The following is a 26553-nucleotide window of genomic DNA, read 5'->3' on the forward strand; positions in this document are numbered from 1 at the left end:
TCCTGTAAATTGTGATCGGTACATTCAAATGGTTGTAACTTCAGTTGTTTCTTTTCGCTTATTATTTTAATTACTAGACTGCCATTTCCAGATGTAAATGACTGAATTCCTCAGTGTATGCCATAGTTGCGTGTGTAGTTTCAAAGTACTATGAGTTTCAAGTAAAAGAAGTACTGACACTTTTGAAAAATATAAAAGTCAATAAGTCTCCAGGTCCTGACAGGATATCCCCTAGGACATTGAGGGAAGTTAGTGTAGAAATAGCCGGGGCTATGACAGAAATATTTCAAATGTCATTAGAAACGGGAATAGTCCCGAGGATTGGCGTACTGCGCATGTTGTTCCATTGTTTAAAAAGGGTTCTAAGAGTAAACCTAGCAATTATAGACCTGTTAGTTTGACTTCAGTGGTGGGCAATTAATGGAAAAGATACTTAGAGATAATATATATAAGCATCTGGATAAACAGGGTCTGATTAGGAACAGTCAACATGGATTTGTGCCTGGAAGGTCATGTTTGACTAATCTTCTTGAATTTTTTGAAGAGGTTACTAGGGAAATTGACGAGGGTAAAGCAGTGGATGTTGTCTATATGGACTTTGTAAGGCCTTTGACAAGGTTCCTCATGGAAGGTTGGTTAAGAAGGTTAAACTGTTGGGTATAAATGCAGGAATAGCAAGATGGATTCAACAGTGGCTGAATGGGAGAAGCCAGAGGGTAATGGTGGATGGCTGTTTGTCGGGTTGGAGGCAGGTGACTAGTGGGGTGCCTCAGGTATCTGTGTTGGGTCCTTTGGTGTTTGTCATGTACATCAATGATCTGGATGAAGGGATGGTAAATTGGATTAGTAAGTATGCAGATGATACCAAGATAGGGGGTGTTGTGGATAATGAAGAGGATTTCCAAATTCTACAGAGTGATTTAGGCCATTTGGAAAAATGGGCTGAAAGATGGCAGATGGAGTTTAATGCTGATAAATGTGAGGTGTTACACCTTGGCAGGACAAATCAAAATAGGACGTACATGGTAAATGGTAGGGAATTGAAGAATACAGTTGAACAGAGGGATCTAGGAATAACCGTGCATAGTTCCTTGAAGGTGGAATCTCATATAGATAGGGTGGTAAAGAAAGCTTTTGGTATGCTAGACTTTATAAATCAGAGCATTGAGTATAGAAGCTGGGATGTAATGTTAAAATTGTACAAGGCATTAGTGAGCCAAATCTGGAGTATGGTGTACAATTTTGGTCGCCCAATTATAGGAAGGATGTCAACAAAATAGAGAGAGTACAGAGGAGATTTACTAGAATGTTGCCTGGGTTTCAACAACTAAGTTACAGAGAAAGGTTGAATAAGTTAGGTCTTTATTCTCTGGAGCGCAGAAGGTTAAGGGGGGACTTGATAGAGGTCTTTAAAATGATGAGAGGGATAGGCAGAGTTGATGTGGACAAGCTTTTCCCTTTGAGAATAGGGAAGATTCAAACAAGAGGACATGACTTCAGAATTAAAGGACAGAAGTTTAGGGGTAACATGAGGGGGAACTTCTTTACTCAGAGAGTGGTACCTGTGTGGAATGAGCTTCCAGTGGAAGTGGTGACGGCAGGTTCGTTGGTATCATTTAAAAATAAATTGGATAGGCATATGGATGAGAAGGGAATGGAGGGTTATGGTATGAGTGCAGGCAGGTGGGACTAAGGGAAAAAAGTTGTTCGGCACGGACTTGAAGGGCCGAGATGGCCTGTTTCCGTGCTGTAATTGTTATATGTTATATGGTTAACCCAATGATGCAACAATTCAATACATTGTATTCACAACCGACTTCAAGATGAAGTCAACTTGGAAACATTTACCCCGATGAACAGAACTCTCAGACAAGGCTCAACACCTCATCCAATCAACACTTAGCAGAGTCAGACTCTGCAACATTATTTACAAGCTATTTACAAGGTGTATGTCTGGTTTGCAGCCATCCAATCCATTCTATGCATTTTGTACCAGATTGACAGGATTTGCAAGGCTTCCCATTCTTTGCTTGCAAATTGTATCTAAGTTCCAGACTTCCTGGCATCTCTCGCAGCCAGTCCCAGAGAGCAATTCCAATTTGACCAAATCTCCCAGCAAACCCTGAAACTTAACCCCATTTTGAAGTCCTGGCTGGTCCAATTTAGCCAGGATTAACAGTGGGGTAAACACATTAGGGCTCATGGAATTTGGGATATAGTTACCGGGTGTGGAGAATAGATAGGAGGGATGATGAGTGGAGCAGAAATCTTGACTGGATAGGATGGGCCAAATGGCCTGTCTATGATGTTAAATGGGATGTCATTCTATGGTGAAACAAGATGGACAAAACAAACAGAGCAAATTCCCTCAAGGTGACCACCCACTGCTGATGGGAACTGGATATAGATGATGTGTGCGCCACATTTTAGATTTCAATGTTAATCCCCACAATGTGGTCATGGCTGATCTAGCCCAGGACTGAACTCCTCCTCTTTGCCCCATTCCCTTCAATTACAATCCCCCGAATTTTCAAAAATGTATCTGCCTCTGGTTTAAATAAGTCTTACATAGAAACATAGAAATTAGGTGCAGGAGTAGGCCATTCGGCCCTTCGAGCCTGCACCGCCATTCAATATGATCATGGCTGATCATCCAACTCAGTATCCCGTACCTGCCTTCTCTCCATACCCTCTGATCCCTTTAGCCACAAGGGCCACATCTAACTCCCTCTTAAATATAGCCAATGAACTGTGTGGCCTCAACTACCCTCTGTGGCAGAGAGTTCCACAGAAAAAGTTTTTCTCATCTCGGTTTTAAAGGATTTCCCCCTTATCCTTAAACTGTGACCCCTCTCAGAGTCTCTTGGTTGGAGAATCCCAGAGATTTACTGCCCTCTGTCCATTCGTGGTCCTTGGGATCAGATATAGGATCACCCGTCGTTGTTCCAAACGCTACAGAATACAAACACCTCTCTACATTCCGGCCAGGCATTCCTGAGATCCCATAGATTATACGGGAGGCCAATTAGTTTGGGAACAACAACAGCTGGAATAGAGTGAACATTTACCCAGTTCTCAATTACTGGTAAATGCAGCATTTATTTCTGATATGTCACCCACCATTTTGTGACTGCACTTTCACTTCACCAAACTGTGTGTAACCCCTCACCTTCAGAAACACCACACTGTCTTTTTGATCCATCTGTTGCTGCAACTTTAAGAGTTCCTCCTGAATGGATTTTAAATTCTCTTGAATGTTTCCAAGATTTGTCTCCATTGTATTTAGAATCTTCCTCTCTTCCTCCCGGATATCAGCCAGTGTGCGCTGCTCTTTCTCAGTGAGAATCTGGTGCAGTTCAGCATACTGGGATGTGATCTTGGACTGAAGGTTGTGTGACTGTTCCTATGAAGTAAAAGGTGAAGATTAATATATAATGTCACTGGTTGTGTTTCCTCACGACTTTAACGGTGACATTTGGCCTGTGCATGTTTTATTAGCTTTGGCATTTCAATAGTTTGTCTAATGTAGACAAAAATGCTGGAGGAACTCAGCGGGTGATGCTCGAGACCCTTCTTCAGACTTCACGAAATGTCGTGAGGGTAATGTTATAACCCATCAATCCTCTACCCCCAATACAATTCCCTGCTGCCTGTTCCTTTTCACGTGCCCATTAATTCCCATTTATCCATCCACCACCCACTTTCCCAGGGATTATAACAGTCACCGATTGACCATTGAACCAGCGTGTATTGGGGACGTGGAAGGAATCCGACGCGGTCAAAGGGAGAAGGCATGAACCACACGGGCAGCACCCGAGGTCAGGATCGAACCCGCTCACCAGAACTAGGAGACAGCAGCACTACTTGTGTCACTGCGCTGCCCTATTATTACACGCATCACAGGGATCAAATCTACACAAGATCAGGAAATCGAAACTTAAAAGCCTCACCAGAACTCCAGACATCTTCTGTTTCTGTTGCTGCTCCATTCGCTGGATCCCTGATTTCTTTTTTGTAAGAGACTGGATGGAAGATTTCGTCTGATCCTGGGATTGTGATTGAAAATCAGAGAATAAAAGTGTTAGATTATAAAGATGGAATTAAACAATGATGCGATCAAAATCGGTTTGCTTTTACCTTGCAGGTTTCAACAGCTTCTTTAACCGGCATGAAGTTGTGAGACTTGTGTTCCCGCCCAGCTGCACAAATCACACAGATCAGCTTCTTGTCAGTTTCACAAAACAGCTTCAGTTCTTCCTGATGTTCCTCGCACTGAAGTTTACTTTCCTTCTCTGTCCGATTCAGGCTCAGTGTTCGAGCTTTCTCAGACAGTCTCGCCAAGGCCCGACTCACCCTGAGGGTGCGGTCTGTAAACTCCTCTCTACATTCCGGGCAGGAGTTATTCCCCTCCCTGTCCCAACTCTGTGTGATACAGGAGCGGCAGAAGTAGTGCCCACACTCCAGTGATACCGGATCGGTGAAGAAATCCAGGCAGATGGGACAAACTGCCTCCTCGGTCCAACTCTCGACCGGGTCTTTCGCAGCCATTTTAACCTCCACTTCCTGGTTCAAAACGCATTCCCATTCGCTGAAACTGCTGACGCCCTGCAGTAATTAATTGGAGCGCCGGAGGCTGAAGTTCATGGGATCAAGAGGTGAATGGATAGGGTGAATGCACAGTCTTTTACCCGGAGTAGTGGAGTCGAGAACTAGAGGACACAGGTTTGTGGTGAGAGGTGCAAGATTTAATCGGAACCTGAGGAACAATATTTCCACACAGAAGGTCGTGGGGAAATGGAACAAGCTGCCAGAGGAGGTAAGTCAGGCTGGACAACAACGTGTGGACGGGCTTTAGGACCCGGGGGAGCCCGGAGCTGTGGAACAATCAATGAAAGGGGCGGGGCAAGGCTGAGGGGAGGCGGAGCTCAGCCCCGTCAATCACAGCCCTGACCAGAAAGCCGATGTCATTTGTAATCAGCTTCGGGTAAATTTCATTCCCTTAAACTAAAGTTGTTCCAGTTAAATGGGTGATTGGAACATGAGTCTGACCATAAAATGCCAACAAAAATACAGAAAGCGTTGCCGGCATTCAGCAGGTCGGGCAGTGTACAGTATCTGGAGAGGGAAGGGTTAATATTTCTGAGGTAATATGGAGCAGCAGATTGAACCACTGCCTCACGGGGCCAGAGACCCGGGTTCGATCCTGACCATGTTCACTGTTCGCAGCGTGCACATTCTCCCTGTGACCGCGTGGGTTTCCTCCGGGTGCTCCGGTTTTCTCCCACATTCAAAAGACATGCGGGTTTGTAGGGTAATTGGCCCTCTGTAAATTGCCCCAAGTATGTTGGGAGTGAACGGGAAGGTGGGATAACAGAGACCAAGTGATTGGTGACTAATTAGTGATCGGTGGTCGATGTGGACTCGGTGGGCCGAAGGGCCTACTTCCATGCTGTATCTCTAAAGTAAAGTAAGCTCCACTGGTCAGAAAATCAACCTTGCACTGCCGCTCAACAGAGAAAACAAGACAACATCAATACTGCACAGGACCAGGCCCTTCAACACACAATGTCTAGCTTATGGAAGGATCATTCAGAAGCCTGATAACAGAGGGAAGGAGGCTGTTCCTGAGACTGGTAAGATTCTGTACCTTCTGCCCGACAAGAACAGTGAGAAGAATGAATGACCGGGGTAGAACAAGTATTTGATTATGTTGGCTGCTTTTCCATGATGAGGGATGATCTTAGAAGAGATGTAAAAAAATCATGAGAGGAACAGATCGGGTAGTCGCACAGAGCCCCTTGCCCAGAGGAGGGGCATCAAGTACCAGAGGACATAGGGTTAAGATGAAGGTGGAAAGGTTTAATAGTGGTAGGTGTATGGAATGAGCTGCTGGAGGAGGTATATGAGGCGGGCACTATCGTAACGTTTCAGAAGAATTTAGACAGGTACATTGATAGGACAGGTTAGAGGTATGGGGGCCAAACGCAGGCAGTACAGGTCGGTTCAAGAATCTAATGGTTGTGGGTAAGGAGCTGAGAATGGGAGCTCTAATGAACCTGTCGGTTTTGTTGAGGGCCACATGGAACCAGAACAGTTCCTTCAGCCCACATCAGACTGCAATGCCTCCTCCGTATGTGCCTCGACCACCACTCCAGCGGCGCGTTCCAGGCACCCACCACCCTGTGTGATAAAACATGCCCCGCACATCTCCTTGAAAGCCCCCTACTGTGCTAAAATCTATGGCGTCCCGTCATTGACATTTCCACGCTGGGAAAATAGCCCTGAATCATTTCAAGCCGAGAGCAACCGGGCGGGGGCAGCCGAGAACAAAGGGGGAGCCGGCGCGGGTGGTGCCTGCTGCCTGGTGCGGCGGGGCCTGGTTCGCCGCTGCGGGGAAATATAGACTGTTCCATGAACTTCTCGCAACCTAGTCGGCGCCCACTTTACCGCCCAGGTCAGATCTGTATTTTACCGGATTGCTGGCAAAAACAAGGCATTTCACTGATCCGAGGTACATTGAACAATAGAGTATGATTGTTTGAGAAAGAACTGCAGATGCTGGAAAAATCGAAGGTAGACAAAAATGCTGGAGAAACTCAGCGGGTGAGGCAGCATCTCTGGAGAGAAGGAATGGTTGACGTTTAGGGTCGAGACCCCTTCTTCATTACAGTGCCTGGTATTGAAGTGATGTTATTGTGTCTGGTATTGAAGTGATGTTATCACCCTTCTTCAGACTGGTATGGGGGGGGGGGGGGGGGGGGGGGGAAGAAGAAGAAAGGAAGAGGCGGAGACAGTGGTATGTGAGAGAGCTTGGAAGGGGAGAGGCCAGCAAGGACTACCTGAAATTGGAGAAGTCAATGTTCATACCGCTGGGGTGCAAACTACGCAAGTGAAATATGAGGTGCTGCTCCTCCAATTTGCGGTGGGACTCACTCTGGCCATGGAGGAGGCGAGGTCTGTATTTTACCGGATTGCATGCAAAAGAAAATAATCCCACAGTCACGAGGTACACGTGACAATAGAGTATAATTGAATCATTGAATCATGAGATTATTAAATAAAAATCGAGCGTATAAGAAGGAACTGCAGATAGACACAAAAAGCTGGAGTAACTCAGCGGGACAAGCATCATCTCTGGAGAGATGGAATGGGTGACGTTTCGGGACGAGGCCCCTTCTTCATTGCAGTGTCTGGTATTGAAGTGATGTTATTGTGCAGAGTCTGGGACCAAGCGTAGGCTTGGCGATCGTTTCGCCGACCACCTCGGCTCGGTCCGCATTAACCAACCTGACCTCCCGGAGGCTCAGCACTTCAACTCCACCTCCTATTCCGTATCCGACCTCTCTGTCCTGGGTCTCCTCCATGGCCAGAGCGAGCACCAGCGGAAATTCGAGGAGCAGCACCTCATATTCCGCTTGGGGAGTCTGCACCCTGGGGGCATGAACATTGAATGCTGTTAGCCCTTGCTGTCTCCTCCCCTTCCTATTTCTCCCTCAGCCTTCGGGCTCCTCCTCCTCCCTTTTCCTTTCTTCTCCCCGCATCCCACCCACCGTCAGAGTAAAGAAGGGTTTCGGCCCAAAACGTTGGCTATTTCCTTCGCTCATTAGAGATGCTGCTGCATCCGCTGAGTTTCTCCAGCTTTTTTGTGTACAGACAAATTACAACCTTTGCACGCGTTTTCACGTTTTCCCACGAGTACTCTCTGGAACGATAGGTGATGAATGTACAGAAGCCGAAGTCACCGCATGAATAAATAACACTATTAAATGTACAGATACTGACCATGTGTGAATGAATAGCTTGCACGGTTGTTTGTTTTTTTGTCTGTCTCTGGGTCTATAACTCAGCGGAACAGGTCAGGCATGGAAATAGCCAATGGAGTGGTTGAGAAGGAGTTTCTACCCAGAGGCCATTCGGACTGTAAACTCCTATCTTACCAGGGACTAACTTTACTGAACGTTTTTCCTTCCAATATTTAATATGTAAAGTAATATGTGTGTGTTTATGATTGTGTTTATAGTTTGTTTGGTTGTTTGTCTTTTTGCACAAAGTCCGCGAGCATTTGCCACTTTTCATTTCACTGCACATCTCTGGGTCTGTGTATGTGACGAATAAACTTGACTTGACTTGAGATCCCTGGAGAGAAGGGATGGCGCGGGCCAATCACGCGGTCAGCGGGGGGGGGCGGGCTATCCTGGTCTGGGCCGACCAATCACGCGACAGTGGGCGGGCCATCATGATCTCAGCCGGCCAATCACGCATCCGGGGGCGGATCATAGTGATCTGGGCCGACCAATCACGCCTAAGGGGGCGGGCCATCCAGATCTGGGCCGACCAATCACGCGTCAGCGGGCGGCCCGGTGACGTCAGAGAGAACAAATGATTTTGTGAATGGAGCTTTAACTGGAGCGCGCTCATGAGTGACGGCAGGTTAACGAGGCAGTGTTTACGAGGCCTGTCCCACCTGTATGCGACTGACTCCATGCGGCAGCAAAGATCCCATCTCGGAGCTATAGGATCTTTGGTGAATGTTATTTGTTTAAGAAGGAACTGCAGATGCTGGAAAATCGAAGGTAGACAAAAATGCTGGAGAAACGCAGCGGGTGCAGCAGCATCTAGGCAGCGAAGGAAATGGGCAAGGTTTCAGGCCGAAACCCTTCTTCAGACTGGTGGGGGGCGGGGAGAATAGCGGATAAAGGAGGAGGAGACAGTCAGAGGGCTGAAGGAGAGGTAGGAAGGGGAGGAGACAGCAAGGGCTAACAAAATTGGGAGAATTCAATGTGCGTGCCCCCATCAAGCAATGTTACAAATTTTTGAGATTTTTAAAATCAAGTCTGCAATTTATCCCAACAGATAAAGCAAAAAAAGAAGTTTAATTTGTCACCTAATTCACTTTCATATCTTCAGTATTAAAAAAAGTCATAGAAACATAGACATAGAAAATAGGTGCAGGAGTAGGCCATTCGGCCCTTCGAGCCTGCACCGCCATTCGATATGATCATGGTGATCATCCAACTCAGTATCCCATCCCTGCCTTCTCTCCATACCCCCCTGATCCCTTTAGCCACAAGGGCCATATCTTAAATATAGCCAATGAACTGGCCTCAACTATCTTCTGTGGCAGAGAATTCTACAGATTCACCAGTCTCTGCGTAAAAAATGATTTTCTCATCTCGGTCCTAAAAGACTTCCCTCTTATCCTTAAACTGTGACCACTAGTTCTGGACTTCCCCAACATCGGGAATAATCTTCCTGCATCTAGCCTGTCCAACCCCTAAAGAATTTTGTAAGTTTCTATAAGAATATGTGGCCATTTTCATACTCGGAAATTAGCATCTTGTTCCCTATTGCTTTTCCATTGACTTAACACAAAAGCTGTGATCGAGGACAGTCAAATGGCCATAACTTTCTTAAAAATTAAGAGAACTAAAATAAATGTTCAGTTATTATAGATTGAAGCATTCTGAAACAATTATGAAACAATCTTACTTAGATGACTTGAAATTAAAGCATATAATTAGTTAGTTACCTAATTCTAGCTAATTACAAAATTCAATTACCAGATCTAAACATCTATCAATTTCTTACGAATAGATTAACATTTTTAGTTACGGAGGGTGCGGTCTTTGCGGAAGGCAGACATGTGGGGAGATGGGAAGATGGGGCCAGTGGTGAGGTCACGTTGGAGGTGGTGAAGCTGACAGAGTTGTAGACTGTCACGCTGGTGAGCTCCCTGCCAGCCCTCTGCTGTTTTTCAGTCCTCTGAGCGCTGCGGTCCTCGCTCTGGTCCACGACGCCGGCAGCCTAGCTTGGGCCCGGTGCCCGATGGGGAGGCTTGTGCTCCATGACCGGTAGCTGCTGCCTCTACCCCCTCCCCCTCCCTCTCTACCCCCTCCCCGTGGCAGAGAAAGCGAGAGAGGTGGGGGGGAAGAGGGCGGGGGGGGGGTGGAGGAACTGGGGAGAGAGGGGGTGGAGAGGGGGTGGGGGGGGGGGTGTGGATGCCTTGTGCCTATCAAACACTCAACTCCCCCCAGTTAGGCAATTCAGGGACTATTTGGGGAATCTGGTAGGACCAAGGCAATGGGTGATTGTGTATTTCCAAGGCTGTAATTGACCATCTAAACCTGGTTTTAACTGGTATCTTTAATATCTAGGCTAGCCTAGATGGGTCCAAGGGTCCATTTAGGGTGTCTGGTAGACCCAAGGCAGCAGATACTTGTTCATTTATAGGTCATAGGTCAGCAGATAAGGTCATTTTATACCCACCCCCCCCCCCCCTCCCCCTTGGTGTGATAGATCATTTAAACTTGGTTTTAGCCTCAGGGTTTCGGCCCGAAACGTCGCCTATTTCCTACCCTCCATAGATGCTGCTGCACCCGCTGCGTTTCTCCAGCATTTTTGAGTCCCTTCGATTTTCCAGCATCTGCAGTTCCATCTTAAACACTTCTTAACCACTTACAATATTGTAGGTTTGTAGATTAATACAACATACACTTAATACCCTGATGTTGAATTTGGATAATTCGCATCACCAGTAACATTCACAAGAACTGAATAGAAAGATTTATATGAATTCTGTGCTTGGTGCTTCTAATACTACAATTGAAATAAACCCAAATCACTTCGCATTGTATAGCATCTTTTTAAACTCCTTTTGTGTGTTCCTGTCTACAAATTGACTCCTGCATTTCAGTTGCCATTCGTGGCTGCTCTTCAAAGAGACTTATGCCCCTGTCCCACTTAGGAAACCTGAACGGAAACCTCTGGAGACTTTGCCCAAGGTTTCCGTGCGGTTCCCCGAGGTTTTTGTCAGTCTCCCTACCTGCAACCTCCGGCAACCACCTGCAACCTCCGGTATTGATATCCCTGCATGACAATAAGGTTTCGATGATCGAGCCTATATCCTTCTGCAGACTTTGACAGACTACCTTGCTATCCCCAACATTACCCATTCTCCACAAACTTAGTAGTCACACCTCCTACATTCACATCAAAGCCATGAAAACATAAAATGAACAGCAATGGTTGTTAATACCTGGAATATTTTGCCATAGGAGGTGGTGAAATCAGATGTAACCACTATATTTAAGAGGCATTGCGATTTGGCAAACGAGGTGTAGAATAAGGTACACAAAAATGTTGGAGAAACTCAGCGGGTGCAGCAGCATCTATGGAGCGAAGGAAATAGGCAAAGTTTCGGGCCGAAAACCCTTCTTCAGACTAATATGGTTCTAATGTGGGCAAATGGGATTTGTGTGGCTGGGGAAAAGGGTGGACATGGAGGTGATGGGCCCAATGGCCTGATTCTGTAATGTACAACCATGGCTCTCGGGCTCCAAGAGCACTGAATGACTGATTATGCACAGCCACCGGGTGTGCAGTGAATTCTAAAGGTTTCCTAGTCTCAGCATGCAGTAATGTCTTCTTGTCTCTGTCCTAAATGGTGCAGCTCACATTCAGAGGGTTTCCGCTGGCTCCAGACCCCCTCAGACAGGGGAAACATCCTCCCTGCATCCAGCCCACTGAGCCGTGTAAGGACTTTGTGTTTCACTGAATTCTCCTCTAATACACCTGAACCCTCGAGTACACAGGCCTAGTCTACGCAATTTCACCCAGCACAGCAAACCCATTCTCCCAGGAACAAGGATCTGTTCAAATGCAAACAATCTTTGCTTTGTCTTTGTGATACTTCCCCCCAGAGTCCATTAATACCATTAATCTTCACATATAAGTATTGCATAAAGATGTCTTAAAAAAGATCAATGGAAAAGGTATCAGTTTTACCTCGTTTGATGATATCAGATGTTTCGCTCAATGCTATGTTGTAGAAAAGGGTGCGATCATACTTTTCTTTTTTTTTTTAAATATTTTATTTTATTAGAAGTAAGTACAGTCATATGGCACCAAAGTGCCTAATATATATTTTCATAATACATTTTATGTACAACTTCTTTTTTTTTTTTTTTGTTACACTGGAAAAAGATTAGAATAAGAAAAAGAAGTTAGATAGTAAAGGATAGAAAGATGTGAAATATATAGTGTGTGAAAAAAGAAAACGAGTAAATGAAGAAAGTTGAGAAAGAAAATAGAGAAAAGAAAATAAAATAAAAAAGAAAAGGAGATCATTATTTATAATCTTGACCAACCCTCGTCCAGTCCTGAAACAGTTATTTTTTACAATTGTGTTGCACCATATGATTCCAAAAAAACGACGAATGGAGACCAACTTGTTATGAATTGGTCTGATTTATCCATTAGGAGGAATCGCATTTCCTCAAGATGAGCGGTGTCCAACATACTTGCAATCCACATTTTAAGCGTTGGTATTGATGTACCCTTCCAAAATTTAAGAATTAATTTTTTTGCTATTATTAAACCATAGTTAAGGAATAGATTTTGAGATGTGTTCAATTTATTCCCATCTTCCATTACGCCAAATATAATCATTTCAGTATTAGGTTCCATTCTTGTCTTGAATAATTTTGTAAATATTTCAAAAATATCATTCCAAAATCTATAAAGTTTTATGCAGGAAACTAAGGAGTGTGTTATAGTTGCCTTTTGGGCTAGACATTTATCACAAGTGGGGGATATATTTGGATAAAATTTGTTCAATCTTGTTTTTGCGATCATACTTTTCAATGGGCAACGCGCTATCTACCACCAACATTGGTTTGGTTTCATCAATAACCCTGCAAATATTTAACAGCTGGTTAGAAACTGAGCATTAGCTGTTTTTTTTAGCAGTACTGTAAAAACGTACATTGTTTCAGTCAAACGCATGTCCTACCTGCTCTTGTGACCAGCTTCCTCCTGAAATAAATAAAAACACAAATCTCAATAGACTGAGATGGATCGTCATGATCCCGACGGCGGGTATTTCACTAGATTGCTACAAAATACCCTCTGAGAATTCCCAACGCTTTGTCGCTGTCACACAGACAGTAAGTGGATATTGTCGTAGAGACATCGAACACGGGGGAGAGAGTATTAGGAATGTCGATGAAAATAACTGCGAGTATGCAACTTACGAGTAAGACCGGGCAGGTCGTGGGATTTTATCTGGAGAAGGGAGGACAAAATGGAGATACAAGGGAAAGAGAGTAAAAGAAAAGAGAAGACACCAGAATTAACGGGGCAGAACGCCCAGGAAGGGATAGGGGAGTAAAGCCAAGTGAAATGGGCATCAATGTGAATGGTGCGGGGAGTAATGGATTAAAAGTTTTATCTATGACAAGGACGCTGCTGACAACCTTCTACCGCTGCACCACAGAGCATATTAACGTGTGGCATCTCTATGTGGTATCTCAGCTGCACGGAGGCGGAGAGGAGCATCTTCCACAGAGTGCAGAAGTTTATTGGGACACTGCTACCAGCCTTGGAGGGCATCTACCACACACGGTGCCTCAGGAAGGCCGTCAGCATCCATAAAGACTCCTCACACCGCTGTAACGGACTGTTCGAACTACTTCTCTCTGGCAAACGTTACAAGGCCTTCTACGCCCGAACCTCCAGACTCAGGAACAGCTTCATTCCCAGAGCTATAGCGACTCTGAACCAGCCCTGCTGAGTGCCCCCCATCCCCCCTGGACTGTCTCCCTCGGATGGTCACGTCGCACAGACACATCTGCACTTTAGTCTGTTTGAACTGTTTTGACTATTTTCTATTCTTTTACAAACCATGTTCTCGGGCAATCTAAATTGTATTAGTTATTCAAGTTATGACATCGGATGGAAGCTGCATACCAAATCTAGTTGTGCTTATGTGCAATGACAATAAAATATATTATTATTATTATTATTATTATCATGAATGCACGAAGTATAAGAAATAAAGTGGATGAGCTTGAGGCTCAGTTAGAAATTTGTTGTGGGAATTACAGAGACATGGCTGCAAGAGGACCAGGGCTGGGAATTGAATATTCAAGAGTATACGTCCTTTCGAAAAAACAGACAGGTGGGCAGAGGGGGTGGGGTAGCTCTGTTGGCGAGGAATGAAATTCAGTCCCCAGCACGGAGTGATATAGAATCAGGAGATGTATAGTCAGTATGGATAGAACTGAAGAATTGTAAAGGTAAAAAGACCCTAATGGGACTTATCAACAGTCACCCAAATAGTAGCCTGGATATAGGGTGCAAGATGAATCAAGAGTTAAAATTGGTCGCAAAATGTCCCAAAGCTAATGCTACGGTTGTTATGGGAGATTTCAACATAGAAACATAGAAAATAGGTGCAGGAGTAGGCCATTCGGCCCTTCGAGCCTGCACCGCCATTTGATATGATCATGGCTGATCATCCAACTCAGTATCCCATCCCTGCCTTCTCTCCATACCCCCTGATCCCTTTAGCCACAAGGGCCACATCTAATCACTCTTAAATATAGTCAATGAACTGGCCTCAACTCCCTTCTGTGGCAGAGAATTCCACAGATTCACCACTCTCTGTGTAAAAAATGATTTCCTCATCTCGGTCCTAAAAGTCTTCCCTCTTATCCTTAATCTGTGACCCCTAGTTCTGGACTTCACCAACATCGGGGATAATCTTCCTGCATCTAGCCTGTCCAACCCCTTAAGAATTTTGTACGTTTCTATAAGATCCCCCCTCAGTCTTCTGAATTCCAACGTGTACAAGCCGAGTCTATCCAGTCTTTCCTCATATGAAAGTCCTGCCATCCCAGGAATCAGTCTGGTGAACCTTCAATGTACTCCCTCTATGGCAAGAATAATAATAATAATAATAATAATAATACATTTCAAGGAATCAAAGCCGCTTTACATGGTGAGTCAAGAACAAAACAAAATAGAGCAGTAAGACAGAGATGCAAAGGGGAGGGGGACATGGGACTAAGGGTATGCAGAGGTGAAGAGATGGGTCTTGAGGCGGGACTGGAAGAGGGTGAGGGACTCAGAAGTTCGGATCAATTGTGGGAGGGAGTTCCAGAGCCTGGGAGCTGCCCTGGAGAAGGCTCTGTCTCCAAAAGTGCAGAGGTTGGATTTCAGAATGCAGAGGAGACCGGCTGAAATGGATCTGAGGGACCGTGAGGGTTGGTAGGGGGAGAGGAGGTCAGTGAGATAAGGGGGGGGGGGGGGGGGGCAAGTGGGTGAGGGCTTTGTAGGTGAGGACCAGGATTTTGTAGATGATCTGGTGGGAAATGGGAAGCCAGTGAAGTTCTTTGAGGACTGGGGTGATGTGGTGCCAGGATTTGGTGTGGGTAATGAGTCGGGCGGCTGCATTCTGGACCAGTTGGAGTTGGTTGATGTTGCTGGAATTAATGCCAAAGAGAAGAGAGTTACAGTAGTCCAGTCGGGAGGAGATGAAGGCATGGATGAGTCTTTCAGCAGCGGGGGGTGTGAGAGAGGGTCTGATTTTGGCGATGTTGAGGAGGTGAAAGAAGGAGGTTTTGACAACATGGCGGATGTGAGGCTCAAGGGAGAGGGTTGAGTCAAAGATCACACCAAGGTTGCGGGCCTGAGGAGATGGGGAGACAGTGGTGCCGTCAATAGTGAGAATGGGTTTGTTGTTAATTTTGGTAAGTGTTGATTTGGAGCCAATGGGGAGAAATTCTGTTTTGTTACTGTTTAATTTAAGGAATGTCTTTCCTCAGATTAGGAGACCAAAACTGTACGCAATACTCCAGGTGTGGTCTCACCAAGACCCTGTACAACTGCAGTAGAACCTCCCTGCTCTGATACTCAAATCCTTTTGCTATGAATGCTAACATACCATTTGCTTTCTTCACTGCCTGCTGCACCTGCATTCCTACTTTCAATGACTGGTGTACCATGACACCCAGGTCTCGTTGCATCTCCCCTTTTCATAATCGGCCACCATTCAGTCTACTTTCCTGTTTTTGCCACCAAAGTGGATAACCTCACATTTATCCACATTATACTGCATCTGCCATGCCTTTGCCCACTCACCCAACCTGTCCAAGTCACCTTGCAGCCTCCTAGCATCCTCCTCACAGCTAACACTGCCCCCCAGCTTCGTGTCATCTGCAAACTTGGAGATGTTGCATTCAATTCCCTCATCCAGATCATTAATATATATTGTAAATAGCTGGGGTCCCAGCACTGAGCCTTGCGGTACACCACTAGTCACTGCCTGCCATTCTGAAAAGGACCCGTTTACTCCTACTCTTTGCTTCCTGTCTGCCAGCCAGTTCTCTATCCACATCAATACTGAACCCCCAATACCATGTGCTTTATGTTTGTATACTAATCTCTTATGTGGGACCTTGTCGAAAGCCTTCTGAAAGTCCAGATATAACACATCCACTGGTTCTCCCTTATCCACTCTACTAGTTACATCCTCGAAAAATTCTATAAGATTCGTCAGACATGATTTACCTTTCATAAATCCATGCTGACTTTGTCCAATGAACTCACCACTTTCCAAATGTGCTCCTATCCCATCTTTAATAACTGACTCCAGAATTTTCCCCACCACCGACGTTAGACTAACTGGTCTGTAATTCCACGTTTTCTCTCTCCCTCCCTTTTTAAAAAGTGGGGTTACATTAGCTACCCTCCAATCCACAGGAACTACTCCAGAATCTAAAGAGTTTTGAAAAATTATCACTAATGCATCCACTATTTCTGCGGCTACTTCCTTAAGTACTCTGGGATGCAACTTATCCGGCCCTGGGGATTTATCGGCCTTTAATCCATTCAATTTACCTAACACCACTTCCCGGCTAACCTGGATTTCACTCAGTTCCTCCATCTCATTTAACCCCCGGTCCCTTGCTATTTCCGGCAGATTATTTATGCCTTCCTTATTATTCAATTGGTCTGCCATGTCCTTGTTCCCCATGATCAATTCGCCTGTTTCTGACTGCAAGGGACCTACATTTGTTTTAACTAATCTTTTCCTCTTGACATATCTATAAAAACTTTTGCAGTCAGTTTTTATGTTCCCTGCCAGTTTTCTTTCATAATCTATTTTCCCTTTCCTAATTTGTCTTTTGTCCTCCTCTGCTGGACTATGAATTTCTCCCGGTCCTCTGGTAGGCTGCTTGTTCTGTCTAATTTGTAGGCTTCCTCTTTTGTTTTGATACTATCCCTGTTTCCCTTGTTATCCACAGATGCACTACCTTCCCGGATTTATTCTTTTGCCAAACTTGGATGAACACTTGTTGTAGTTCATCCATGCTGTTTTTAAATGCCTTCCATTGCATATCCACCGTCAACCCTTTAAGAATCATTGGCCAGTCTATCTTGGCCAATTCACGTCTCATACCCTCAAAGTCACCTTTCTTTAAGTTCAGGACCCTTGTTTCTGAATTAACAATGTCACTCTCCATCCTAATGAAGAACTCAACCATATTATGGTCACTCTTGCCCAACATGCAGGTAGATTGGGAAAATCAGGTTGGTGCTGGACCCCAAGAAAGGGAGTTTGTGGAGTACCTCCGTCATGGATTCCTAAAGCATCTTGTACTGGAGCCTGCTAGGGAGAAGGCAATTCTGGATTGAGTTTTGTGTAATGAACTGGATTTGATAAGGGAACTCGAGGTAAAGGAGCCATTAGGAGATAATGACCATAATATGATAAGTTTTAATCTACAATTTGAAAATGAGAAGGGAATATCGGAAGTGTCAGTATTACAGTTGAACAAAGGGGACCATGGAGCCATGAGGGAGGAGCTGGCCAAAGTTGACTGGCAAGATACCCCAGCAGGGATGACAGTGGAACAACAATGGCAGGTATTTCTGGGAATAATACAGAAGGTGCAGGATCAGTTCATTCCAAAGAGGAAGAAAGATTCCAAGGGGAGTAAGGGGCGACCATGGCTGACAAGGGAAGACCAGGACAGTATAAAAATAAAAGAGAAGTATAACGTAACAAAGATGAGCGGGAAGCCTGAGTGAGGATTGGGAAACTTTTAAAGGGCAACAAAAGATAACTAAAAAGGTAATACAGGGGGGGGGGGGGGGGGGGAGATAAGGTACAAAGGTAAGCTAGCCAAGAACGCAGACTGTAACAGGTGAATTTATTATAGGGAACAAAGAAATGGCAGATGAGTTGAACAGGTACTTTGGATCTGTCTTCAAGTTCAAGTTCAAGTGAGTTTATTGTCATGTGTCCCTAATTCTTGCTTTGCTTAAGCACACAGAACACAGTAGGCATTTACTACAAAACAGATAAGTGTGTCCATACACCATAATGTACATATATACACACATGAATAAATAAACTGATAAAGTGCAAATAACAGAAAGTGGTTATTAATAATCAGAGTTTTGTCCGAGCCAGGTTTAATAGCCTGATGGCTGTGGGGAAGTAGCTATTCCTGAACCTGGTTGTTGCAGTCTTCAGGCTCCTGTACCTTCTACCTGAAGGAAGACACATACAATCTCCCTGATGTACTAGTGGCCAGAGGACCTAGGGTGACAGAGGAACTGAAGGAAATTCACATTGGGCAGGAAATGGTGTTGGGTAGACTGATGGGACTGAAGGCTGATAAATCACCAGGGCCTGATGGTCTGCATCCCAGGGTACTTAAGGAAGTGGATCTAGAAATCATGGATGCATTGGTAATCATTTCCCAATGTTCTACACATTCAGGATCAAATTCTGTGGATTGGAGGGTCGCGAATGTTACCCCACATTTTAAGAAAGACGGGAGAGAGAAATCAGGGAATTATAGACCAGTTAGCCTGACATCAGTGGTGGGGAAGATGCTGGAGTCAATTATAACAGATGAAATAGCGGCACATTTGGATAGCAGTAACAGGATCGGTCTGATTCAGCATGGATTTACCAAGGGGAATTCATGCTTGACTAATCTGGAATTTTATGAGGGTGTAACTAGGAAAATGGACAAGGGAAAGCCAGTGGATGTAGTGTACCTGGACTTTCATAAAGCATTTGATAAGATCCCACATAGGAGATTAGTGGGCAAAATTACAGCACATGATATTGGGGATAGGGTACTGACATGGATAGAAAATTGATTGGCAGATAGGAAACAAAGAGGAGGGATTAACGGGTCCCTTTCAGAATGGCAGACAGTGACTATTGGGGTACCGCAAAGCTCGGTGCTGGGTCTGCAGCTATTTACAATATACATTAATGATTAAGATGAAGGGATTCAAAGTAACATGAGCAAATTTGCAGATGACGCAAAGCTGGGTGACAGTGTGAACTGTGAGGAGGATGCCATGAGGATGCAGAGGGCCTTGGGACAGGTTGGGTGAGTGGGCAGATGCATGGCAGATGCAGTTTAATGTGGATAAATGTGAGGTTATCCACCTTGGTGACAAGAACAGGAAGGCAGATTGTCTGAATGGTGTCATTGGGGAAAGGGGAAATACAAAGAGATCTGGGGGTCCTTGTTCATCAGCCACTGAAAGTAAGCACACAGGTCCAGTAGGCAGTGAAGTAAGCTAATGGCATGGTGGGCTTCAAAACTAGAGGAATTGAGTACATGAGCAAAGAGGTCCTTCTGCAGTTGTACTAGACTGAAGTGAGACCAAACCTGGAGTATTGTGTTCAGTTTTGGTCTCCAAATTTGAGGAAGGGCATTCTTGCTATTGAGGGAGTGCAGCTTAGGTTCACAAGGTTAATTCCCGGGATGGCGGGACTGTCATATATTGATAGAATGGAGCAGCTGGGCTTGTATAATAACATATAACAATTACAGCACGGAAACAGGCCATCTCGGCCCTACAAGTCCGTGCCGAACAACTTTATAGTCTGGAATTTAGGATGGAAGGGAATCTTATTGAAACATATAGGATTATTAAGGAATTTGACACGCTAGAGGCAGGAAACGTGTTCCTGATGTTCAGGGAATCCAGAACCAGGGGCCACAGTTCAAGAATAAGGCATAGGCCATTTAGAGATGAGGAAAAACATTTCACCCCGAGTTGTGAATCTGTGGAATGATCTACCTCAGAAGGCAGTGGAGGCCAATTCTCTGGATGCTTTCAAGAGAGAGTTTGATAGAGCTCTTAATGATAGCAGAGTCAGGGGATATGTGGAGAAGGCAGGAATGGGGTACTGATTGTGGATGATCAGACATGATCATATTGAATGGCTCGAAGGGCCTACTCCTGCACCATTTGCCTTTTATTGTAACATGTCAGAGATAATGTGATGGAACATTTTAAGATCAGCGGCAGATTTAAATGTGTGGGGGTTGGAAATATTGTCACTACTTATGGGGAGAATAAAAATAAAACCTGAAATGTATGATGGCCTTTAATAAATTCTACAAGAATAACAGTAAAAAGAATGTGGAACTCACAGGGTGGCCTGAAGACAATATTGCAGATAAATTTAAGTTGAAGTAGGATAAATACATGAAGCTTCCTGGAATCTGGGGCATTATTGTCGGATGTGGTGAGTAGTTCGACAGATGGAACATTGACCTAGTACTGAAATATTGGTAAATGCAGCATTTATTTCAGAAATTTAACCCACCATTTTGTTACTGTGCACTTTCACTTTGCCAACTGTAGTGTAACCCCTCACCTTCAGAAATATCACACCGTCCTTGTGGTCTATCTGTCCCTGCAATTTTGAGAGTTCCTCCCGAATGGAATTTAAATTCTCTTGAATCTCTTGAAGATTTTTCTCCATTGTTTTTACAATCTTCTCCTCTTCTTCCTGGACATCTCCGAGTAAGCGCTGCTCTTTCTCAGTGAGAATCTGGTGCAGTTCAGCAAACTGGGATGTGATCAGTGACTGAAGGTTGTGTGACTCTTCCTGTCAGATGAAAGATGCAAATCAATATAAACCACGTCAAAGCAAAACTGGCAAAGTCTATAGCAAAATTGGGAAAATCAAGACACATTCTGGACCACAAATTATTACATACTCTGTATAATACACTCATATTGCCATATCTGAGTTACTGTGTGGAGATATGGGGTTAACACCTACAAAACCAACCTACAGCCGTTATGCACATTACAAAAAACAGCAATAAGAATTATCAATAACGTTGGATATCTTGAACATACCAATTTATTATTCTTAAATTGGCGCGGCTCTGGCTGCAGCGGCTCTCCGGCAGTCCTGTTTGTTTTGTGTTTTTTGGGTTGTTTATTTTCGTTTTGGTTAGTCTAGTTTTGGTTTTTAGTTTGTGTTTTGGGGGGGGGGGGGGTTGAAACGGGGCTTGCTGTCTCTCCCTGCGGGGGAATGCGACTTTTTTGTCGTATTCCCCTTCTCTGCCTCCGTCTGCGCTGAGGCCTAATGGCGGAGCTGGCGACCTCGAGGCTCAGGAGGCAGAGCCCGCCAGGACTCGCACTGAGCTCGCTCCCGTGAGGACGGCTCGGCTCGGGGCTGGAACAGGGCTTTCGTGAGGGGCTGTGATGGCCGGCCCGAGGAAGGAACGGTGCTCCCGTCGGAGTAGCCGAGCTCGGGGAGGTACGGCGTTCCCAGCCCGAGGGAGGAGCGGTGCCCGGTCGGGGCGGCCCAGCCCGAGGGAGGAGCGGTGCCCGGTCGGGGCGGCCCAGCCCGAGGGAGGAGCGGTGCCCGGTCGGGGCGGCCTGGCCCGAGGGAGGAGCGGCGGCCTGGCGCGAGGCTGAGACGGTGGCAGTACTCACGTGAGGGCGATCCGGCTCGGGGCTGGAACGATGCTCCGGGGGCTGGGACGGCAGTTCTGGTGGCGGTGGCCTGGGACCGGGGTTCGGCCGCGGGCCAGCGGCTGCGTCAGCAGGTCTGGTGAGCGGCAGCTTCGACTACCCCGGGCCGCGGTGTTTGAGCCGCGAGGACAGGTTTTAACATCGCCCGGGGGGTATCGCCTCAGCGCAGAAGGAGAAGAGGAGGGAAGAGACTGCAGCCCTAAGACTTTTGCCTCCATCACAGTGAGGAGATGTTGGGTGGACTCACTGTGGTGGATGTTAATATGTGTTTATTGTTGTTTTGTATTGTATTGTATTATATTATATGTATGACTGCTTAAATTTCGTTCAGACTTCGGTCTGGATGACAATAAAAGGCTATTCTATTCTATTCTATTCTATTCTACATACACTGAAGTTCACTGATCTGGTTAAATTTAAGACTGCGCAAATCATGTACAAAGCAAGAAATAATTTACTTCCAAGAAATATACAAAAACTGTTTATGGAAAGACAGGGTGGGTATAATTTGAGAGGGGAACATAATTTAAAAAACCTCTTAAACAGAACAACTCTTAAAAGTATGTGCATAGCAATCAGTTTAAAAAGATGTACAAAAACACTTGTTTAAAGGGGTATTGGAATGAGGATAGGTGAGTGGGATATTTGTTATACTGATTGTATTGGGAAGGGTGATTATAGAGTGATGGGTTGTATATATGACTAAGATACTGTATAGTATATGCGGGTTTTTTATTTTATTTCTCTTTTTTGTATGGCTTTGTAAATATTTGATTAGTGTTCAAATGTAACTAATTTGGTGTACATATAGTGGATGGTGTACATATGGTGTACATATAGCAGCTAAATTTGTATAAGATAATTACAAGCAGTTGAATAAGGGGTGGGAATTAATAAGCTTTGGCTTCTTCCTGCTGCTTTTCGGACACATATGATTTCATTTATTTATAGATATTGTTTATGACACTTTATAAATATTCTTGTTTTGTTTTTTGTATGCTGTTTCACATTTGCTTTTTATTCTTTTATTCTGTTCGAAATAAATAATAAAATTAAATTAAAAAAATATATATAATGTGTCACTCTGCCGTGTTTCCTCATGACATGGAATGTGACAATCAGCTAATCAATGTCGAGTTCTGGAGTGCAGAAATATGCCATTCGGCCCAACATGTCCATGCTGGGCTCTGTACGTATCTACACTAATCCCATTTACATGTATTTAATCCATAGCTTTCATTACCTTGGCAATTTAAGTACTCGTCTTGATAATTATGAAATATTATGTGAAAGTAACGCACAATCAAATAATTCCCATTTCCCCAGTATAATTCCCTGCAGCCTATTCCATTTCATGTGTCCATTAACCCTCAGTGGACAGAACCAGGTCATCAGAAGTAGCAGACACCAGCACCACTTAGAATGACAGACTTCATAGAGTCACACAGCAAGATTGATTAGTAGGACTGGGTGTTACAATCCCTAAGATTTTCACTACAATTGACATTCATGGGTATGACCACCAAGTGAATTTGGTAACAATCAGACACATCTTCAGTTGTGTACCTCAACGTCACTGGGTGTTTCGGCCTTTTATCACAAGACATCCTCAGTCGAGGCAGGCCCACCGCAGGGTGATCAGACCTGGGTGTGTGTCTTATTGCTGGTCTCTAGATGGTCACGTGGCAGCCCAGACAGCATCTATCCTCTTCAGCCACAGCCAGTGACTGCTCCGTTCGGCAGCATTGGCAAGTTCTTTTCTTGCCCTCCTTTGCGCCTGCCCTCTGACTCCTACTTCCCTCAGGAGCCTTGCGGTGGAACTGGCTACAAAGCCCCTGCACCCCACCGCCACTGGACACACCCTTACACTCCAATCTCTCTCCTCTGCTGCAAGGTTTGAATATCAAAGCTTTTTCCTTTCATAAGCCTCATCCACAGCCTCCTCCCATGGGACCATCAGCTCAATGATGAAAAAGTGTTAGATACCGACCAACACGCCCCATCTGCACTAGTTCCACTTGACCGCATTTGGCCAAGACAGTTCTAAAACGGTGCTCTCCACAAATTTGTTTGAATATCTTTTAAATGTTGTTACGGTACCCGAGTATGCTACCTCATCTGGCAGCTCGTTCCATGTAACCTAGTACTTCCACAGTTGTCATTCACATTCATTTTAAATCTTTTCCCTCTCAGCTAAAACCAAAATGCTCCACATTCTCGATCCCCATACTAAGCGTACGAGATTGACCATCCAACATATCATTTCATTTCATGATATTATACACCTGCCACAGACTGCTGTGGTCCAGGGAGTAAAGTCCTTGGCTGCTCAACCTCTACCAAGAGTTCTGGCTCTCAACTACTGAGTTCTATAAAGGTTCTTGATTCTTGGTTTCTTGGTCCTCCAAAATATTCCAAATGGAATTTAAACTGTAGATGGTACCTCATGGTGGTACCCCATCTCCCCCCTTCCCCACACCTCTCTCCCTCTCCCCTCCCCTCCCCCACCACTCTCTCCTCCCCCTCTCCATCTCCCTCTCCTCACCCCTCTCCCACTCCTCCCATCCCTCTCTCCCAAATTATTGCACACATCACTGCATCAAATCCACACAAGAACATTAAATCGATAGCACAAAGCCTCACCTGAACTCCAGAAATGCTCTTTTTCTGTTCCTGCTCCACTTTCTGGATCTCTGATTCCATTTCTGTGAGAGATTCGAAAGAAGATTTCACCTGTTCCTGGGGTTGGGTTTCAGATCAGAGAATAAAAATGTCAGACAAGGAAGAAAAGATTAGACAATGATGTGATCAAAAGTGATTTGGTTTTACCTTGTAGAATTCAATTGCTTCTTCTATCAGCGTTAAGCTGTGAGACTTGTGTCCCCGCGCAGTTGCACAAATCAAACAGATCAGTTTCTTGTCAGTTTTACAAAACAGCTTCAGTTCTTCCTGATGTTTCTCGCACTGAAGTTTGCTTTTCTTCGCTTTGAGATTCAGGCTCAGTGTTCGAGCTTTCTCAGACAGTCTAACCAAGGCCCGATTCACCCTGAGGGTGCGGTTTGCAGAATCCTCTCTGCATTCCGGGCAGGAGTTTCTCCCCTCCCTGTCCCAACTCTGTGTGATACAGGAGCGGCAGAAGTTGTGCCCGCAGTCCAGCGCCACCGGATCGGTGAAGAAATCCAGGCAGATGGGACAAACTACCTCCTCGGTCCAACTCCCGGCCGGGCGTTTCGCAGCCATTTTATTATCTCCCTGGTTCAATATGTTTTCACTGACGTGTAGTTGCTGAATCCCTGCATTACAGCGAGTTGCCACCGCATTACCGCGTGTGTCCACTGCGCTCGCTGCCGTCCCGGGCAATGCATGTTATTCGGCTGCAAGTGTTCAGTGTGAAGGTGTCCTGGCCACTTCCAACCAAAGATTCTCTAGGACAGTGATTCCCAACCTGGGGCCATACCATGGCAAATTTCAGGGGGGCACAGAAAAAAATTGGGATTTAGGGGGCCACAGGTTCAATCAAGTCAAGTCAAGTCACATTTATTTATATAGGGAGGTTTCACGGCAGTCGGGTCACGACCCATGACCCGTACTGTTGCTACGCTACTCCAAGTGGAGTACACGAGATGAACTGCAGGTAGGCACTTACCATTATAGAATCATAGAATCATAGAAAGTAGGTGCGAGAGTAGACCACCAGGTCCGTCGAGCCCGCACCGCCATTCGCTCATGGCTGAACACCAAACAGACACCCTTACCCACAAACAGTAGACACAAGACACAGAACACAAGACACTACCCTCCCCTTTATACCTCTATCTCCCCTCTCCTCCCCAAGAACCGCGTGATCTCCTGGGGGAGGCAAAAAACCGGATAAAAACCCAGGTCCAATTCGGGAAAAAAAATCCGGGAAATTCCTCTCCGACCCCAATCCAGGCGATCGACACTTGTCCAGGAGATCACTCAGGTCTTACTATACTAACCATACCTAGGTCCATATCCCTGCCCTCTCCCCGTAGCCCCTTATCCCCTTGGCAGCTAAAAAACCATCTATTTTAGATTTAAATATATTTAATGTTTCTGCTTCCACTGCTCCCTGGGGCAGTGAATTCCATAAATTAACCACCCTCTGGGTGAAGAAGTTCTTCCTCATCTCAGTTTTAAAAGAGCCCCCCCTTATTCTGCAACTATGTCCCCTAGTTCTAGTTTCCCCGATCATTGGGAACATCCTCGGTGCATCCACCCGATCAAGGCCCCTCACGATTTTATACGTTTCAATGAGATCGCCTCTCATTCTTCTAAACTCCAAAGAGTAGAGTTCCAGCCTACTTAACCTTTCCTCATATGTCAATCCCCTCATTGCAGGAATTAATCTTGTAAACCTTCGCTGCACTGCCTCCAGGGCTAGTACATCCTTTCTTAAGTATGGACCCCAGAACTGTACACAGTACTCCAAATGTGGTCTCACTAATACTGTGTACAGCTGCAGCAAGACCTCCGTGTTTTTATACTCAATCCCCCTAGCAATAAAGGCCAAAACTCCATTGGCCTTCCTGATTGCTTGCTGCACCTGCATACTAACTTTTAGTGATTCATGTACTACTACCCCTAGATCCCTTTGCGTTGCATTACAACGCAGCTCCTCCTCATTTAGAAAATAACTTGCCCTATCATTTTTTTTCCCAAAGTGAATGACTTCACATTTATTAGTATTAAATTTCATCTGCCAAGTTGTTGCCCACTCACCTAACTTATCTATATCCTTTTGCAGACTCTTCCTATCCTCCTCATCCCCTACTTTTCCTCCCATTTTTGTATCGTCCGCAAATTTTGATATATTACACTTGGTTCCCTCCTCCAAATCATTTGTATAAATTGTGAACAACTGGGGTCCCAGCACCGACCCTTGCGGAACCCCGCTAGTTACCGGTTGCCATCCCGAGTATGAACCATTTATCC

General features: G+C 45.2%; 1 protein-coding gene across 1 annotated transcript in view; it reads right to left on the reverse strand.

Moving 5' to 3' along the window:
• LOC116966236 (nuclear factor 7, brain-like) overlaps positions 1-25071 on the reverse strand; it is an 87753-nt gene extending 62682 nt beyond the window's left edge. Inside the window, exons 1-3 of the mRNA XM_033012382.1 lie at positions 24427-25071; positions 24241-24336; positions 20483-20716 (exon numbers count right to left, since the gene is read on the reverse strand). Of these exons, the coding sequence (XP_032868273.1) occupies positions 20483-20716; positions 24241-24336; positions 24427-24837 (741 nt within the window). The 5' untranslated portion in view covers positions 24838-25071. The remainder of the gene's footprint in view (positions 1-20482; positions 20717-24240; positions 24337-24426) is intronic.
• Positions 25072-26553: the final 1482 nt, after the last annotated feature.

The sequence above is a fragment of the Amblyraja radiata genome, chromosome 36, assembly GCF_010909765.2.
Source record: "Amblyraja radiata isolate CabotCenter1 chromosome 36, sAmbRad1.1.pri, whole genome shotgun sequence".
Taxonomy (NCBI): Eukaryota; Metazoa; Chordata; class Chondrichthyes; order Rajiformes; family Rajidae; genus Amblyraja; species Amblyraja radiata.